The 18,677-nt window shown below is 38.6% G+C and overlaps 1 protein-coding gene across 2 annotated transcripts in view; it reads left to right on the top strand.

Moving 5' to 3' along the window:
- LOC117923317 (probable LRR receptor-like serine/threonine-protein kinase At1g29720) overlaps positions 1-18,677 on the top strand; it is a 40,229-nt gene that overhangs the window by 748 nt on the left and 20,804 nt on the right. For both annotated transcript variants that reach the window (XM_034841569.1, XM_034841568.1), the window contains exons 2-13: positions 618-798; positions 1,063-1,134; positions 1,216-1,287; positions 1,421-1,492; positions 1,610-1,681; positions 1,932-2,003; positions 2,094-2,165; positions 2,265-2,336; positions 2,473-2,547; positions 2,639-2,710; positions 4,052-4,114; positions 4,218-4,295. In XM_034841569.1, the coding sequence (XP_034697460.1) occupies positions 618-798; positions 1,063-1,134; positions 1,216-1,287; positions 1,421-1,492; positions 1,610-1,681; positions 1,932-2,003; positions 2,094-2,165; positions 2,265-2,336; positions 2,473-2,547; positions 2,639-2,710; positions 4,052-4,114; positions 4,218-4,295 (973 nt within the window). The remainder of the gene's footprint in view (positions 1-617; positions 799-1,062; positions 1,135-1,215; positions 1,288-1,420; positions 1,493-1,609; positions 1,682-1,931; positions 2,004-2,093; positions 2,166-2,264; positions 2,337-2,472; positions 2,548-2,638; positions 2,711-4,051; positions 4,115-4,217; positions 4,296-18,677) is intronic.

Raw genomic sequence — 18,677 nt, 5'->3', positions numbered from 1 at the left:
TTTTATTTTATAAAACATTATAAAACGGATTTCAAAAATAGTTTAAAAAAATTATTTTTAAAAATATAGTTGTCAAACAGGTAAAATATTTTTTTGTTAATGAAGCAAACTCCTTATTTCTTTATTGTTTTGGATAATAAAAAAAGTTACAAAAATTAAAATTAATTATATTTACACCTCCTAAAATTTGATCATTGGTTTCAAATTTCTTCGATTATCATTTTAATAAATTTATTTAATTTATTTACTATAAGTATTTTAAGTAAGTGAGTTGAATAATTCTTAAAAAAAATATATATTTTACATATAAAATACATTTGGTAATGAAGTTTGAAATCTAAGAATACTTAGTGTATTTATATTAAAATTGAAGGAGTTTGAATGAAATTAATTATAATTGTCTTTTATATTTTTTCAATTTTAAACAAAAAGTAATTCAACTTCCAACAAATTTTTATGTAATAAATAAAATAATTTTAAATATTATTATTGAAAATAAATATAAAAATTCATTTATTTTATTTTAAAAAAATGGTTGTATCCGTACAAAAAGTCCCGTTTCTTTCCCGGCTAAAACCAAGTTTGTGATTAGCAATAACCAGAGAGTGTAAATGCAGTGGAGGCTCTGCAACAAATTGTGACAAAAATGGGCGCCAAATGGTTGAATTCAAGTGCGGACCCTTGTACAGATGAGAAACTCCCCATTCCACCACATGTGGCGTCAGTTGAGGACAAGAACAACACCGTCTTCTGCAACTGCTTTTTCGATAATCAAACCACCTGTCATATCACCACCATGTATCAATTTTTCCTTTTTCCCTCATCACCGTTTGGTTGCCAAGAAAATATATTAGAAGAAAACGAAACGAATGATTATTTCGATGTTTCATTTATTGGAGTCATGGAGAACACGAAACCCTCGTTCGGCTATGAAACCGGAGTTCTGGTTTCTTTTCTTTTCCTCGCTTTTCTTGGCAACCAAATGAAGGGTTACCTCTGTATGATTTTTCATCTTGAGAAAAATTTACCCTAGCGTTTGATATTTCATTTGTTGCATTGCAGATTCCTCAAGAGTTACAGTCTTAACGGGACACTCCCACCAGAATTGGTTCAGCTTCCCTATCTCCAAAAGCTGTAAGGATCTTCACAAAAGAAGTGTGAATGTATATATATGCAATTAACATGTTATATATGAAATTTTGTGTCTTCTCACAGCGATCTTACTCGGAATTGCCTTCAAGGCAAACTTCCAATAGAATGGGCTTCAATGACGTCTTTGAATTTTATGTGAGTCTATTTTCCTCATCCTGCTCAAGTTCATTCAAGTCCAATTTCATTTTCTTTTTCTATCCTTTATTTTGATTTTGATTCTGATCTTTGCCCCCTTTTGTGAACATGATCACCACAAATTGTAATGCAGCTCACTCACTGCCAACAACTTATCTGGGGAAATCCCTGTGGAATGGGGAAGTTTTACCAATCTCACTTACTTGTATGCTTTGATCTTGTAAAATTTATTTTATTTTTGACATGGTTCTATTGAATTGGTTAGACAATGTTATTTTTTTGCTTGTTCTTGTATTGTTATTTTAATTGCAAGAAAATGCAGGAGCTTTGAGGCCAACCGGTTGTCTGGAAATATTCCTCAGGAGCTTGGGAATTTGGCCAACTTAACAGTGCTGTAAGACACATCACTTTATATCCACATTTACGTCAAAAACCTATATATTCCTCTTCCTCTTCAATTGAAGTACTTTATTCTGTTGAGAAAGTTTATTTTGCCTAATGTTTAGTTGCCCAAAAAGACTGAGAAACAGAAAACAAAAGGAAAAATGAAAATTAAGGCTAGTTTGATCATTAGTTCTGTTTGTTGTCATGGACTTCAATAATCAAAATAACAAAAATTCTTTGGTGCCATTTTATGACTGCAGGATACTTGCCTCCAACAAGTTTGTTGGAAATTTGCCAGAAAGCCTTGCCGGGTTGAAAAATTTACAGGATTTGTAAGTTCCCATTTATTTTTCTCTTTGAACATATGGATTTCCTTCATAATTTCGCATCAAAAGAGGGCCTTCCTTTGTTGTTATTTGCAGTAGGATAAGTGATAATAACTTTACTGGAAGCATACCTCACTTTGTTGAGAGCTGGACTCAACTTCAAAGGCTGTAAGATCCTTATCTATAGTAAAGTTAATTGCATTTTGAGAATGAAATACAAGGGTTCCACTATATACTACCACTTATGGTTTTATTGCATCATTGAAGACAAACATATGCAAGTGGACTGGAAGGACCCATCCCAGATGGCATCTTTCGTTTGGAAAAATTGAATGACCTGTGAGTAAAAGGACCTTCTCAACTTATTCTATGAATCCTCATGCTTTAAAGAATTTTTCACTTTTGGTAGATTGACAAAATATCGGTACTGGAGGATTTAAGCATCCCCTACTTATGGTGTCTTCTCTTTGCACAGGAGGATCACAGATATGAATGGGACAAGTTTCACACTTCCTCAGAGTTTGGGTAACCAGAACGACATGAGATACCTGTATGTCAAATGCTCCTCTTAACAGAATGTATCTTGCTGACTTAAAATATGCTATCAAGAACCACTGAAGTGTCCTGAATTTCATCTTTAGGGTTTTGAGAAACCTGAACATGTCTGGAACAATCCCAGATTTTATTTGGCAAATGGACAACCTGCTGACTCTGTAAGTCTAAAACCTCATTGATCTCCATATACATGTTGTATAATATGTTTTCAATCTAATTTTATAGTATCAATGTTGGTTCATCTGGCAATGATATGACCCTGTTCCTAAGCTATGGCACAAATATTAATCCATATTAGAATGTATTTTTATAATGAACAACCTGCTGACTCTGCAAGTCTAAAACTTCATTGATCTCCGTACACATGTCCTATAATATGTTTTCAATCTAATTTTATAGTATCAATGTTGGTTCATCTGGCAATGATATGACCCTGTTCCTAAGCTATGGCACAAATATTAATCCATATTAGAATGTATTTTTATAATGAAACTCTTAAAAAAGATTTTATGTACAAAGAAAGAAATAAACTAGCTCCTTGCTGACCTAACTTGACTTAGCCAAACTAAAGAGGATACGATGCATATATATATGTATGTATGTATATTTCCCTTGCCAACTTTTAAACCTTTCTACTTTAGCCCTCAAGAAACTGAGCAAAATGCCAGGAATTCTTAAAGACAATAATCTTTGGGGATTGCAATTGAGTGCCCTGTTCTCAGAGACCACTCCCCTTTTATTGATGATCAGTCGATTTAAACATGATCTGCTCCTTTGGCTTAGTGGTGATGATTAGCCTGGCCTGATTCTTTGAGTTTTTGATTTATCTTCTTTGTGATCTTTGGAGGAATCTTGATCTTATATCTTGTGAGTTGCTCTGGTGGGTTTAATCTGGGAGGCTGGATCCTTGTGTGATCAAGTTCAGTCTTCTCATGTGTACTTGTATGAGGCCTCCTAAAGGCACTGTAGAGTTTCAAAATTAACAGGATTTTGGGTTTCCTAAGAAATGAAAATATTTTGACATTTTGATAGATAATTTTAGAATTTAATGCCATAGAAGTAAGATTCTCAACAATAGTTTTTCCCTGCGATAACTGTTAAACTTCTGACTAGATTGAGTTTGAAAGCAAATATAGAAAACCATGCTGTAGAACTTTAATAGTATCACACGGCAGAATTTTAATAGTTTTACCAAGTATGGGGCAAAGGCGAGCATCACAGGCATATAATGATGTTCAAGAGGAGCAGCTGCCAAGGCTGACTGAAATATCAACAGCTTTCATTTGATGTCTAAAAGTTTTGTTGTCATAATAGCCAACTAAACCAATTGACGTTGCTCTTTAAATGATATGTTTTTGTTCTTTGTTATATGCTCCTGTAAATCTGTCATTAGCTCCTTTATTGCTTTAAATATTAATTAAATTCCTGTCATTACAATGATGGAATACATCCTTTGAAGAGATAAGCCTGCCCTTTTTTGCTCTCTAAATTTTTTTCAGCGACTTTACCTTTAACAAGTTGGAAGGAGAAATACCAGGCACTGCAAGAATACCAAAATTCACGTGAGCGATTAACTTTAAGCTTTGATATTTTGAAATGGCTTTAGTACCATGCTAAGATGACCATTATATCATGCTAAAAATGTGTCATATGTCCTCTTTTTAGCCTTTTAACTGGCAACGGGCTATCTGGAAATCTATCAAATTCGATCTTGGGTACAATCTCGGTTTCAGATAAAAGTCTGTATGTTCCTAGACTTGGATGCTTAATTTTCTGTTTGCTTGATCTGTTTTAAATTTTCTTAGATTTAATTATTATTTTCTTTTATCAGAATTTGTAGATTTAATTATTTAGTTATGGATGTTGTTGACTGTTGGATCTGAATTTACTTGGAAGATAATCTGCATTCCTTGGCTCCATGAGCATTGCATTTGATTGCATGTCTGTAATTGGATCCCAGTTCTCAGTATTCTCCTTCAAAAAATGTAAATGTATAATACTTTTACCTAAAGACAACTTTAGCCTTTCTTTTCAGTTCACAATTTATTCCATCTTTGCACTTTCACTTTCAAATTTTGGATTAAATTTCTTTCACATTATAAAGAACTTGAATAAAATACGTCTTGCATCCCACATAATTTTCCTAACTGCCATAATTATAACTGTATCATAGTGGGGATGTCCACATCAAATATTATGGAATGTAAAGATTTCAAATGAATACTGCTTTCATCATTGTCATTTTCCCCCCATTTGATTTATTATATTCCATTGAATTCAAACTTTTATTAAAGCCACAAGGTGAGGTTGCATTAATACTTAAATCATACTTCTACTTTTAGATAGTAGTTGGATTTGTCTTGAGTTTAATGCTTGTCTTGAGCATAAAACTCAAGACAAATCCAACTCGTGTGAAGATGAGGTAGATGAGAAAGTTTTGCAAGTGTCATGGTCTCGTGTGAAGTTCACGGATGAAGCTCTAGTGGAGGGGGCAAATAGGTTTCCTAACCCTCCTAGCTTGGGGATTTTGGATTCTAGGAGGCCGCTTTAGATGTTACTGTAGGATGGTTAGAGGCTGCGGGAAGCAATTCAAAGAACTCCTCAGGTAAGGAGTTGGAAATTAGGGCTGAGGAGTTGGGATCCTCTAGGGCCTTGGAGCATGCCGGCGATTTAGAGGGAGAGGATCCTGTTTGCCTTCCCAATAAGTTTATTCAATTTAGCAACTTTGTGGGGATGCTAGTTGTGGGGTTCGAGAAGGAGATTAGTTCATTTCTGAAGAATTTGGAGGAAAGAAAAAGGGCGTTAGGTTAAGATCTCAGGTGGAAAGAGGATTTCGGCTTCCCGTCTCGAGAGGGAATTACGGAAGCTTGAGTGCACTGTTAGTTACAATAGCTCTCCATGCTCCTTTAGGGGAAATGGGAGGATTAACGGGGGTTCTACAGTTGTCTTGTGAGGGAGTTGTTTTGTTTCTTCTGTTGTATGAGGTTTCTGGGGAGGAGGAGGGTTGGTTTCAAGGGGTTGGCTTTATTGTGTAGGGTGGTAGGTTTTCTGATTCTTCTCTCCCCTCTTGCTTGCCTCGTGGCCTGTCCTTGTATACTTCATGTGTACTCCAATGTGCCGTTTTGCAAGCGCTTTTAATACATTTTTATTTTTTATTTACCTATCAAAAAAAGTTTAATGCTGTAACAGTTTGTATTGATGTCCTATTTGTGAACTCCACATGAGGTAGTCATTGCTTGACGTGTATCCACCCTATGCCACGTGGTCGTTATTGTGACTTGGACAATCTCAAGGGATCACATGTCTTGCAACCAAATCCCATGTGGAAAAGATGGTTTTCCACTGTCATGACACCAAGTGTACTCATCTTTCCACAGCCACACCACCTTCATCACCACAATGGAGTTATTTATCACCTCCTTAGTTGATTAGGTCTTTGGACTCTGGTAGAAAGAGACTGGTTGGGGTGGATTGAAGCAAAGGTTGAAAGATAGATTGTAATCACTGCCATGGGAGTGGGAAAGAGATTTGATGGTTATTGGAATGTGTAGTGGGGCGATTGGAGGTGGTGGATACTACGTGGTTGGGATTTAGAGATAGTGGGAGTTAAGGAAAAATGCGTAATGGTTGGAGGTGGATGTAAGAAAATGATGAGTACCGCTAACTTGGATTTTAGAGAAAAGAAAGCCATGAAAATTGATCAAGGATAGAATATTGGATATATTTTTTTGATAGGTCAAAAAATAATATTATTAACAACACCTAATTAGAAAAGGGCACACTAAAGTACATAAGGAGTACACAAAGGTGCTGCAAAGGCAAACATATGGAGAGATGAACAAAGAAACACTGTGCTCTCATCAATAAGAGCCTAATTAATCAACAAAATCTAGAATGGACATAGATTTTCTTGCCCAAAGCCAAAGAGAGCATAGGAAAGAGTTTTGAGTCCAATAGTTCTTCATTGACAAAAGCTTTATGATTCTTCTTATTCCAAATGGTTTAAAATAAGCATAAAGGAGCTGCCCTTTGCACCTTCATGCACTTCTTGCCCCTCAAGGTCACTTGCCAACTTAATAACATTTCTCTAACCATTGCATACATCACTCAACTTTAAACAATGAGACAATAAGTGTCACAATATTATATAAGAGAGGCCTGGTAATGGAAAGATTTGACGTGGAAAGAAAGGCTTTTCAGGTTAAGTTTGAAGGCATCAATGGGGGAATGTGGATTTCAATAACAGAGAGAAGCCGAGGTTATGCTGTTTCATTAGGCTTTGGTGAGGAGGAGATGGATTGGTTGGTGGAACATTTGAAGAAAGCTGTGGATTTGGAGGCTTCCAGGGGTTTTACTCGGAAGATGAGGGGCAAAACGAGGACGCATTTGATGGAGATTTGCATCAATGGTAGAGGGAGATTTATGAAAATCACAGAAATTGTAGCAAAAAGAAAACCTCTAGTGCTAATTGTTCCTGAGGGTGTTAAAGGCAATGGGTGGGAAACCCTTAGGAAGGCGATTTCTAGAGTCCAAGATTTGTCTGATCAGGCTGTAAGAGTCTCGAAGGAGAAAGATAATGAGACTCAGGTGAGCAAAGGAATGTATAGAGAAGGGCGGTCCTACGCAGATGTGGTTGCAGAGGAAGGACATAGAAACCGAGCTTCGGTGCCAGTTGGAAAATGGGCAAGAGCTGTAATTTGTGAGAGTAAAGGAAAAATACTTGATTGGTTTGATGTAGGGAAAGGTATTGCGAGGATGATGGGCACGAAAGGGATGGTGTCGGTAACTCCCATTTCCGAATACAAGGGATGCTTTTTTGTGGATTCTGCAAGGAGAGCTATGTGGTTTCAAGACCAAGGGAGTTTAACAGCGAGAGGAGGGGTTGTTGCGTTGAGGAGATGGTCGCCAAAAGAAAACTCGGTTGTGGGTGGAAAGTTTAGAAGGGGTTGGTTAGAACTGAGAGGCCTTCCATTCCATTTATGGGATGAGACTCAGTTGAGGTTCATTCTGCAGAAATGGGGGAGGGTAACGAAGGTGGCAAAGGAAACTTTGAAGCTCGTAGACTTGTCGAAGGCAAAGATGTGGGTGGAGATGAATCCAAATGTCGTGCTACCAGCGTTGCTAGAGGTGGAAGATGGAGCTTGGTCATTTACGGTTGCAGTTTCCGTCATCGGAGAAACTGAAGAAGACGCTCTTCTCAGGCCAGAGTCAAATCGCAGCAAGGACGAAGTTACGTCAGCGGAAGGTTGCGTCTACCAGAGGCCAAAGAACGTTGAAGGGCTACGAGCTACTGCTAGGGATAATGAGTTCTGGAGGCCTCGTCAGCGCTTTCGTGCTCAGTCTTCAGCTTCAAATTCAGCTGCTAAAGTGGTGAAAGGAAGGGGGAAGAACTGTTTGGGCCCAACGGCGGGAAGTGTTGACGGGCCAACAAATCCAGAAGCCATTTTTAAAGGCCGTTTTGCTAGGGCCCATTTTGAGGAGAAGAATATTGGGCCTTTTGCGGGGGTGGGTCCAGTCCACGAAACTGAAGCAGGGTCTTCTAACGATGGCCCAGCAACGCCTTCGTCTTCAAAGCTTCAGCGATCAGGAACCTCTGCAAAGGAGGTGTTGCCGATAACACATTCTCAAGAGTCAGCAAAGCTAGAAGGTAAATCAGTTATCGGAAGACGCAAGGCGAGGAGTTGGCCGCCGAGCCTAAAGGTGACGTCTTTTGACCCAAAGAGCAACCTAGATGGGGATGACGCACCGAAAGCAAATCGAGGCTTTATGTGGGGTAGATCAGTATTCAAGAAGGGCGCCCTTTCTCCTGTTTCAGAAAAATCCCGACACTTCACCGGGGGGACAGAGGGAGACGAAGGGATCTCGCCTTGCAACTGGGTAAAAAAGGTTCGTCCTCCTTCCTTAGCTTTCTCTGAGAAGGGTCTTCCTTTGGCTGGGGCTTTTAATCCAAATATTCTCTCCGAATCCCTTGTTTCTTCGGTTCTTCCTTCTCGATGTCAGGCTTTTTCTCCGATTCCTTTGGAATCAAGCCCTGTCTCTCAGCGTAGTCCCTTTCCGAAATTTGCTGTTGTTGATCCCAGTCGTCATGTTGGCGTGTCCCGTTCGGAAGGAGTGGAGTTTCCTCTAGAAACCTCTAACCGAAATTCTGAAGACTGTCCTTTATCTAAGGATGCTCTAAGTAGCCGAGAGAAGCTTTGTGCCTCAGGGAAGGCTCCGTCCCCAAACCCAGAACCTCCCATCCTCCCTTCGGAAGGTTTTCAGGTTGAGGGACTCACGCCTGGAAATATGGTCAAGGTTCAGTCGGTTTTGGAGAGTTTGAGGATCAGAATAGTCAGAGAAAATGGAAAAGATGCGGGAGAAGAAAACCAGAGTAATTCTCTTGCGGACAAGGTTTATTCCAGAAGGAAAAGGAGAAATGCTTCTGGAAACCGAGGAGAGGATTAGGTTTGGATGCTGGTTGTACTGGGTTTTTTTTGGTTTATATGAAGATTTTAAGCTGAAATACGAGAGGATTAGGATCCAAGAAGAAAAGGAGGACTGTCAGAAGGTTTTTAAGTACTCACAATCCAGATATTGTGATGCTTCAGGAAACAAAGAGGGAAACTTGGGACAGGAGGTTTATGAGCAGTGTTTGGAAAGGCAAGAGTTTGGAGTGGGCTGCTCTTCCAGCCTGTGGGGCCTCAGGGGGAATTGTGATATTGTGGGATTCTAGTAAGTTTGAGTGTACAGAGAAGGTGTTAGGATCCTTTTCTGTAACTGTGAAGTTTAACTCTGGTGAGGAAGGATCTTTTTGGTTAACTTCAGTGTATGGCCCGATTAATCCGTTGTGGAGGAAGGACTTTTGGTTGGAGCTTCAAGACCTATATGGTCTAACATCCCCAAGGTGGTGTGTAGGAGGGGATTTTAATGTTATTAGGAGGATATCTGAGAAATTGGGTGGGACCAGATTAACTTTCAACATGAGGTGTTTTGATGAGTTTATAAGGGAGTGTGGCTTGCTTGACCCCCCTCTAAGGAATGCGGCTTTTACATGGTCAAATATGCAAGTTGATCCTATTTGTAAGAGATTGGATAGGTTCTTGTTTTCTTCTGAGTGGGATACCTTTTTCTCTCAAAGTTTTCAAGAGGCGCTTCCTAGATGGACCTCTGACCATAGCCCTATTTGTTTGGAAACAAATCCTTTGAAGTGGGGTCCGACTCCTTTTAGGTTTGAGAATATGTGGTTGCTCCATCCAGAATTTAAGGAGAAGTTTAGAGTTTGGTGGCAAGAATGTACGGGTGAAGGGTGGGAAGGTCACAAGTTTATGAGGAAATTAAAGTTTGTTAAGTCAAAGTTGAAAGAGTGGAATATAATGGCCTTTGGTGATTTAAAAGAGAGAAAGAAGCTCATTCTGACGGACTTAGGTAGAATTGATCTAATTGAACAAGAAGGGAATTTGAATCTTGATCTGGTGTTAGAAAGAACCTTAAGAAGAAGGGAGTTAGAGGATGTGTTATTAAAGGAAGAGGTTCAATGGAGACAAAAATCTAGGGTTAAGTGAATTAAAGAAGGGAATTGTAACTCTAAATTCTTTCATAGAGTGGCCACAGGAAGGAGAAGTAGGAAGTTCATTAAGTCTCTGATTTCTGAGAGGGGGGAGACTTTGAACAGCATTGAGGTTATTTCTGAGGAGATTGTTAATTTCTTTGGGAATCTTTATTCCAAACCGGTAGGTGAGTCTTGGAGGATTGAAGGAATAGACTGGGTCCCTATTTCTAGAGAGAGTGGAGTTTGGCTGGATAGGCCTTTTACTGAAGAGGAGGTTCGCATGGCAGTTTTCCAATTAAATAAGGAAAAGGCCCCTGGTCCTGATGGTTTTACTATTGCAGTTTATCAAGAGTGTTGGGATGTGATAAAAGAGGATCTTATGAGGGTGTTTATTGAGTTCCACACCAATGGGGTAATAAACCAAAGTACAAATGCGACCTTCATTGCTTTGGTGCCTAAGAGAAGTCAAACTTTTAAAATCTCAGATTATAGACCAATTAGCTTGGTTACAAGTTTGTATAAGATAATTGCTAAGGTCTTATCAGGGCGTTTACGCAAAGTTCTTCATGAGACAATATCTGGTTCTCAAGGAGCCTTTGTTGAAGGGAGACACATTCTAGATGCTGTGTTGATAGCCAATGAAGTGGTGGATGAGAAAAGAAGGTCAGGGGAGGAAGGAATTGTTTTCAAAATCGATTTTGAGAAGGCCTATGATCATGTGGATTGGGGCTTCTTAGATCATGTGCTTCAAAGAAAGGGGTTCAGCCAGAAATGGAGATCATGGATAAGGGGCTGTTTGTCTTCTTCTAGTTTTGCAATCCTAGTTAATGGGAATGCAAAGGGTTGGGTTAAGGCTTCTAGAGGTTTGAGACAAGGAGACCCTCTCTCTCCTTTCCTTTTTACTTTAGTGGCAGATGTTCTAAGTAGATTGTTGTTCAGAGCAGAGGAAACTGGGATTACTGAGGGTTTTTCTGTGGGGAGGGATAGGACAAGAGTGTCTTTGTTACAGTTTGCAGATGACACTATCTTTTTCTCTAAAGCCTCTTTGGAACATCTTCAAAACCTCAAGATTATCCTTTTGGTTTTCGGGCAAGTTTCTGGTTTAAAAATCAACTTAGAGAAAAGCACCATGGTTGGTATTAACACTAGGCAGGAGCTATTGTCTTGTCTGGCTTCGGTTTTTGATTGCAAAGTGTCTGAGTGGCCTTTATCTTATTTAGGTCTTCCTTTGGGAGGGAACCCAAAGACAATAGGCTTTTGGGACCCAGTGGTTGAGAGAATTTCGAGAAGGTTGGATGGTTGGAAAAAGGCCTATTTGTCTTTGGGATGGAGGATTACTTTAATTCAGTCGTGTTTGTCTCACATCCCTAGTTACTTCCTCTCCCTATTTAAAATCCCAGCTTCAATTGCTTCAAAGATTGAGAAGATGCAAAGGAATTTCCTGTGGTCTGGGGCAGGGGAAGGGAAGAAAGATCATCTTGTCAGATGGGAGGTTGTTAGCAGACCAAAGGAGTTGGGAGGTTTGGGTTTTGGGAAGATTTCTCTGAGAAATATTGCTCTCTTAGGGAAATGGCTTTGGAGGTTCCCTAGAGAAAGGAGTGGTCTTTGGCATAAGGTTATAGTGAGTATATATGGGACACATCCTAATGGATGGGACGCCAACATGGTGGTTAGATGGTCGCACAGATGTCCTTGGAAGGCTATTGCTCAAGTTTTCCAGGAATTTTCCCCTTTTGTTCGTCTAGTGATGGGCAATGGGGAGAGAATTCGCTTTTGGGAAGATCTTTGGTGGGGTAACCAATCTTTGTGCTCGCAATTTGCTGATCTTTATAGAGTTATTTCTGTGAAAAACCTCACTATTTCAAATGTCCTTGGCAATTCCTTTCCATTGGCTTGGAATTTAAATTTTCGCCGCAATCTTACCGACTCTGAAATTGATCTCCTTCAGAGATTAATGTCCTCCCTCAGTTCAGTGCGTTTCTCTCATTCTTTGGCTGATTATAGAGTGTGGTCTTTGTCTTCATCAGGCCTGTTTTCAGTGAAATCTTTTTTCTTGGCCTTGTCAAAAGTTTCTAATCCTATTTTGTTCCTTCCGGCCAAGTTTTTGTGGAGTTCAAAAGCCCCTTCAAAGGTTAAGGCCCTCGCTTGGTTAGTAGCTCATGGGAAGGTGAACACCAATGACAAGTTGCAGTTGAGAAGACCTTACAAGTCCCTTTGTCCTCAATGGTGCATTCTTTGTAAGGGAAATGGGGAGTCGATTGATCACCTTTTTCTTCATTGTCCTGTTACCATTGGGCTCTGGAACAAGCTGTTCAAGCTAGTTGGGCTGGTTTGGGTCCCTCCAAGGAGGTTTGTGGACATGTTGGTTATTGCTTTTAAAGGCTTGGGGAACTCCTTAAGAGGCAAGACTCTTTGGCAAGTTGCTTGTCTCACTTTGGTTTGGATAGTGTGGCAAGAGCGAAACAATAGGATTTTTGAGGATAAAGGGAGATCGGAAGAGACGTTATGGGATTTGATTTTGTTCTATTCCTCTCTTTGGGCTTCTTGTTCTGCAGCTTTTAGAGGAGTTCCTTTAAATGTGTTACAACTCAACTGGAGTGAGGTTTGCTCTTCAAAAGTTTGAGTTTGGGGGTTTCTCTTTGTTTTTAGCTAATGTTGGGGGTTTTTATGTTGTTCAGATTGTGTAGGAAGGACCTCTCATCCTTCTTGTGGTTTCTTTTGTTTCTTTTTTCTTTCTTTCTCATGTATCTTTCCTTCTATTAATATATTTATCTTCGTTTCTGATCAAAAAAAAAAAAAAAAAATAAGTGTCACAATATTCTCGTTTCAGCATAATGAAGGATATGATTAGTTGAGTTCTCCTCTACTTTACAAAGATTGCATATATTTGGTTAAGTCCATCCCCTTCTTTTTAGTTTTTTTTTTTGATAAGTAATTCCCTTCTTTTTAGTTGACCTAAGGTCGAAATTCTCCTCCAAGCTACTTCCAAAACAAAGAATCCTACTTTTGTTGGCACCCATGGCATCCATACTATTATTGAAAAAATTGCTTCTCTTTCTAGCTCCAAGCAATAGTAGAAGGCTTTGACCAAAAGACATTCATTCTTTGATTCCTTCCTATCAATTTGTCTTCCATAACCCTTTTCATTGAATACTTTGGCGACTTTTCTAAAAAGGCCTCAACATTTTCTAACTCCTAATCATTAAATTGTCTTGAGAAACATGAACTCCATTAACCTCCTCCTCTTATCTCCTCCCAAATATATGCAACCCCGCCCGCATCCTTTAAGTCAGCTATGGTGAACAATGATGGGAAAGCAATGCTTAGTGTTATATCGTCACAGCCAACGTTTAAAATATTGCAATATTTCGGAGATATATCACCGAAATATGTGTATGGGAGGGTACCGACACAACAATAACCTCTAAAATCTCAACTAACCTATATTTCCTTATATTCATGTTTTTTTCGCTGATTTTTCAGCGATTTTAACCCCACGTCATCAATTTTTTGAGTTTTGACTTCCAAAATTTTGAATTAGGCTCTTTAAACTTGACCCAACAATTCTAACCCTCTAAAACCCAATCCAACTTGTTGTGCCTCTTTCTTTGGAGCATATCTCCAACTCCACTTTTCAAGCAGGGCCTTGTTTAGAATAGTTAAGTCTTTGATGCCCAAACCATCTTTCTTCTTTTTCATGTACGCAATTGACCATATTACCAAATGAAGTTTTTTCTCATTACCTTTCCTTTCTTAAAGAAATCTCTTTGAATCTTCTCTTGTCTCAAGCACATCTTTTTTGGATTGGCAAAACAAGACATGAAAAATATGGACGAAGTAAACAAAGTACTTTTAATTAGCATTAGCCTTCCACCTTTTGAAAGATATTGTCTATTCTACATAGCAAGCCTCATGGTGAATCTTTCTTCCACTACCTCCCATATTGCTCATGACTTGAAATAACTTGCAAAAGATGAAGGATATGACGTCTAAGCTAGCGAGCATGCTAATAAGATCCTAGGTGTAATGGAAACATAAAAAATTTAACTTTGGCCTTAGAAGGTTGTGTTAGAAACATATGTAGGGTTTGAATATTCTCAAATCCAAATCCTGTCGCCATAATGACCTCAAAAGCCAAGTGTGTATTCTACCCAATGGTCATTCCTTGTCCTGGCACTAGAGGAGTGTAGGCTCCTCTTTTTTCTTCTTGAGTGAGAGAGAACTAGGGTTTTCTCTCTAAATGCAAGACTAAAATGAAACAAATGACTAATCCTAAACCCTAAGAGGGTTTATATAGCCTTTCTCGTGGGTTTAAGTGACTTAAGCCCATTGTAGGCTTAGGTCACTTCATCTAGCCTATTGGATTCTAACTAATTTATTAGTCCGAATGCTTTTTAATTAATTAATTAGTCAAATCAGAAAACTTAAAATTAAATAATTACAAGTTCCTATGTAACTTTACATTTTTACCAAAATGCTCTTATGCACACATATGATCAATTACGTTAAAACTCCTTCATAAATAGTGCCACAAAGGTATGTGAGCTCAAGCAGAGACCATTGAAATCCATAGGAAACACTAACTGTCTTAGAATCCAATTCCGAAGTTGACTCAACATTTCACTAAAGAGAGTTAACTGCACTCTAGTACCTTATGATATTACATCGAGATAATAAAATTGATTAAATCTAATTTAATCAATTTCTTGGACATGTAACCTACTATTCGTCGCATGCAGACTCCTAATGAACTTGTGTCTGTTATCTAACAAAATGAGAGTTATCAACTTCTCAAATCCTTCAAACATTTTCTCATCATCTTCACTTTTGGAACTTTGAAACTCTTCTTTAATAGTATATAAAACAACTCCCTTCCTATTTTTACGTGATTGAAGAGTCATCTCAAATGTTTGAACCCATAAGTTCATCTATCTTTAGGGACTCCACATAATGCTGGTCATTTTTGCTTTAAATCTCTTCAAGAGAGATCTTAAAGTTTTTCAAACCGCTTTTATTGTTAGGGATGGGTTCTCCAAGATTAAAGTTAGAATTAATAACATCCACCAATTTAATAGGAAGTTCTACAAAAGTCTCATGTTTTTCCATCCTAATTATCTCAAATCTAGAAATCAACATTTAAAGTTGAGTTTCTTTAATAGCATTAATTCCTTCATGGGTAATTTAGAGAATATCCCAAGCCTACTTAGCCGAAGTGCATGTAGCAATTCTTTTGAATTCTTTTATACTAATGGTATAAAGATGGGGTACATAACTCAAGCATTATGTTCATTAGCTTCATTTTCACTTCTACCCCATTCTAATTTAGGTTTGACAACATTTTTTGATCTATCTAGTATCTTCTCTATCCAATACCTTTGGTGGTCTACCTGAATTCAATGGCTTCCACACATTTTCGCTTTGCATTTTAAGAAGGTATTGCATTCTCACTTTCCAATGTAAATAATTTTCACCTTTAAAATAGGGTGGCCTCACCATTGAAGTGACCTTTTGACAAGGATCCATACTTTGAGATTCAAAGATTGAAAATGATTTAAGAAAAACCCGCTCTGATACTAATTGTTAATGAATCTCATGGATTGGTACCTAGAGTGGGGGGTTAAGTAAATGCCTTAAAAAATGTTTAAGGTTTGACCCACAAATGTACTCTCTTCTTGTTTTTCCTTTTTCTCAAAACTTCAATCAACAAACAAACCACATGCACAAATGATACAACAATACTCTCCTAAGTAGTTTATTTAATCAAATCACAAGCATATGAAATCAATACTCTCCCAACGCATGAGATATGAGCTTATCCACAACTATCATTGAGATAAAAAAACAAAAATTAATGAAGAGTGTTGAAAGAGAGAGAGAGAGAGAGAAAACCTTAATTCTCATTCATATGATTAACTTCTTACAATAGAGAAATATATATACAAGGCTAGGTTGAACTAACTACCATATATGTGACCTATGTTAAGAAAGGAAAGAAAGATTGTACACTATAAATACGTTATATTCAACACTCCCCCTCAAGTTGGAGCATATATGTCATATGCACCAAGCTTGTTACAAATGTTTTTAATCCTAGGACCTCTGAGAGATTTAGTGAAGATGTCTGCTAGTTGATCATTTGAATTAACAAAACTTGTAGCAACACACCCTGATACGATCTTCTCTCTAATGAAGTGACAGTCAACTTCAATATGCTTGGTCATTTCATGAAAGACTGGATTGGATGCAATATGTAATGCGGTCTGATTGTCACAAACTAGCTTTATCTGTTCATCTTTTCCAAATCTCAATTCCTGAAGGAGTTGCCTCAACCATATGAGTTCACATGTTGCCAAAGCCATAGCTCGATACTCAGCTTCGGCGCTTGATCTAGCCACTACATCTTGTTTCTTACTCTTCCAGGATATTAAGTTACCTCCAATAAAAACACAATACCCTGAAGTGGAACGCCTATCTGAGGGTGAACTAGCCCAGTCTGCATCTGTGTAACCAACAATTTGGGTATGACCCTTATCTTCATACAACATACCTTGGTCTGGTGTTCCTTTAATATATTGAAGAATGCGGATCACAACATCCCAATGGTTGTCACATGGTGACTGTAGAAATTGACTAACCACACTCACAGGAAAAGAGATGTCTGGCCGAGTGATGGTGAGGTAGTTCAGTTTGCCTACAAGTCGTCGATATTTCCCAAGATCTCTTAGAGGCTCCCCCTGTCCTGGTACAAGTTTGACATTTGGATCCATAGGAGTGTCAACAGGTTTACATTCTAACATACCTATTTCTTCCAAGATGTCTAAGACATACTTCCTTTATGACATAACCATACCTAAACTGGATTGAGCTATTTCAAGTCCCAGAAAGTACTTGAGTTTGCCCAAGTCTTTGGTTTGAAAGTGGTTGAAAAGGTGTTGCTTTAGTCTTTGGATGCCCTCCTGATCACTGCCTGTAATGACAATGTCATCCACATAAACTACCAAATAGATGCACTTGCTCGAAGAGTTATGATGATAGAAAACTGAATGATCTGCTTCACTCCAAAGCATTCCAAACTCTTGAACAACTGAACTAAAACGCCCAAACCATGCCCGAGGAGACTGTTTCAAGCCATACAGAGAGCGACATAACTTGCACACTAAACCAGACTCCTCCTGAGCAAGAAAACCAGGTGGTTGCTCCATATACACTTCCTCGAGAAGTTCACCATGAAGGAAAGCATTCTTAATATCCAACTGATAAAAAGGCCAATGACACATAGCTGCCATGGAAAGAAATAAGCAAATAGAAGCAATCTTGGCAACAGGAGAGAAGGTGTCACCATAGTCACAACCATAAATCTGAGTATAACCTTTAGCAACCAAGTGGGCCTTAAGGCGATCAACCTGACCATCAGAACCAACTTTAATAGTGTAAACCCAACGACATCCAACTGTAGATTTACCAGGAGGTAAAGAAACAAGATCCCATGTGCCATTGGAGTGCAGAGCAACCATTTCATCAACCATTGCTTGTTGCCATCCAGGATGAGAAAGTACCGCACTAGTGCTCTTAGGAAGAGAAACAGAGGATAAAGTAGAGATAAAGGCAGAATAGGATGAAGATAATCGATGGTAGCTCAAAAAATTATAAATAGGATGAGGATTACGAGTAGATTGATTACCTTTCCGAAGAGCAATAAACAAATGGTCAGTAGATGACAGGGCCGGGGTAGGAGAAATCGGTGGGACGGGAGGTGAGTCATCAGGTACCTCAGCTGAAGAGAGAGGAGGAGCAACAACACGATGTCAACGATGATAAACCTGAAGAGGACGAGAGAGCGCATCTGAAGGGGGGGATATATAGGGAAGTGGCAATACTTCAGAAATGGGAAGAGATTCAGAGGATGAGAAGAATGGAGAGTCCTCAAAGAAGGTGACATTAGATGAGAGAAAATAACGATGAGTATGAGGGGAATAACAACGATAGCCCTTCTGAAGTCAAGAGTATCCCAAGAAGATGCATTTTGTAGCCTTGGCGGAGAGCTTGTCCTGTCCAGGTGTGAGAGTATGAACAAAACAAGTACAACCAAAGACACGAGGAGGAAGAAAATAAAGAGGTTGGGTAGGAAAAATGAGGGAATGAGGGATTTGGTCATGTAATATAGATGAGGGCATACGATTAATCAAGTGACAGGCTGTAAGAACAGCATCCCCCCAAAAACGAAAATGAACATGACTATGGAGAAGGAGGGTACGGGCTGTCTCAACAAGATGTCGATTTTTACATTCAACAATCCCATTTTGTTGAGGAGTATGAGCACAAGATGACTAATGGAGGATCCCATGTTGGGATATAAAAGAAGTAAAAGGTGTAGAAAAATATTCCCGAGCATTGTCACTGCGTAACACTCGAATAGAAACATTGAATTGTGTTTGGATTTCAGCATAAAATTTCTGGAAAATAGAGAATAACTCAGCTCGATTTTTCATTAAAAATAACCAAGTATATCTTGAATAGTCATCAATGAAAGTGACAAAATACTGAAATCCTAAAGTAGATGCGGTCCGACATGGACCCCAAACATCAGTGTGGACAAG

Source organism: Vitis riparia, chromosome 10, assembly GCF_004353265.1.
Source record: "Vitis riparia cultivar Riparia Gloire de Montpellier isolate 1030 chromosome 10, EGFV_Vit.rip_1.0, whole genome shotgun sequence".
NCBI lineage: Eukaryota > Viridiplantae > Streptophyta > Magnoliopsida > Vitales > Vitaceae > Vitis > Vitis riparia.
This window is presented reverse-complemented; position numbering and strand designations above follow the sequence as displayed.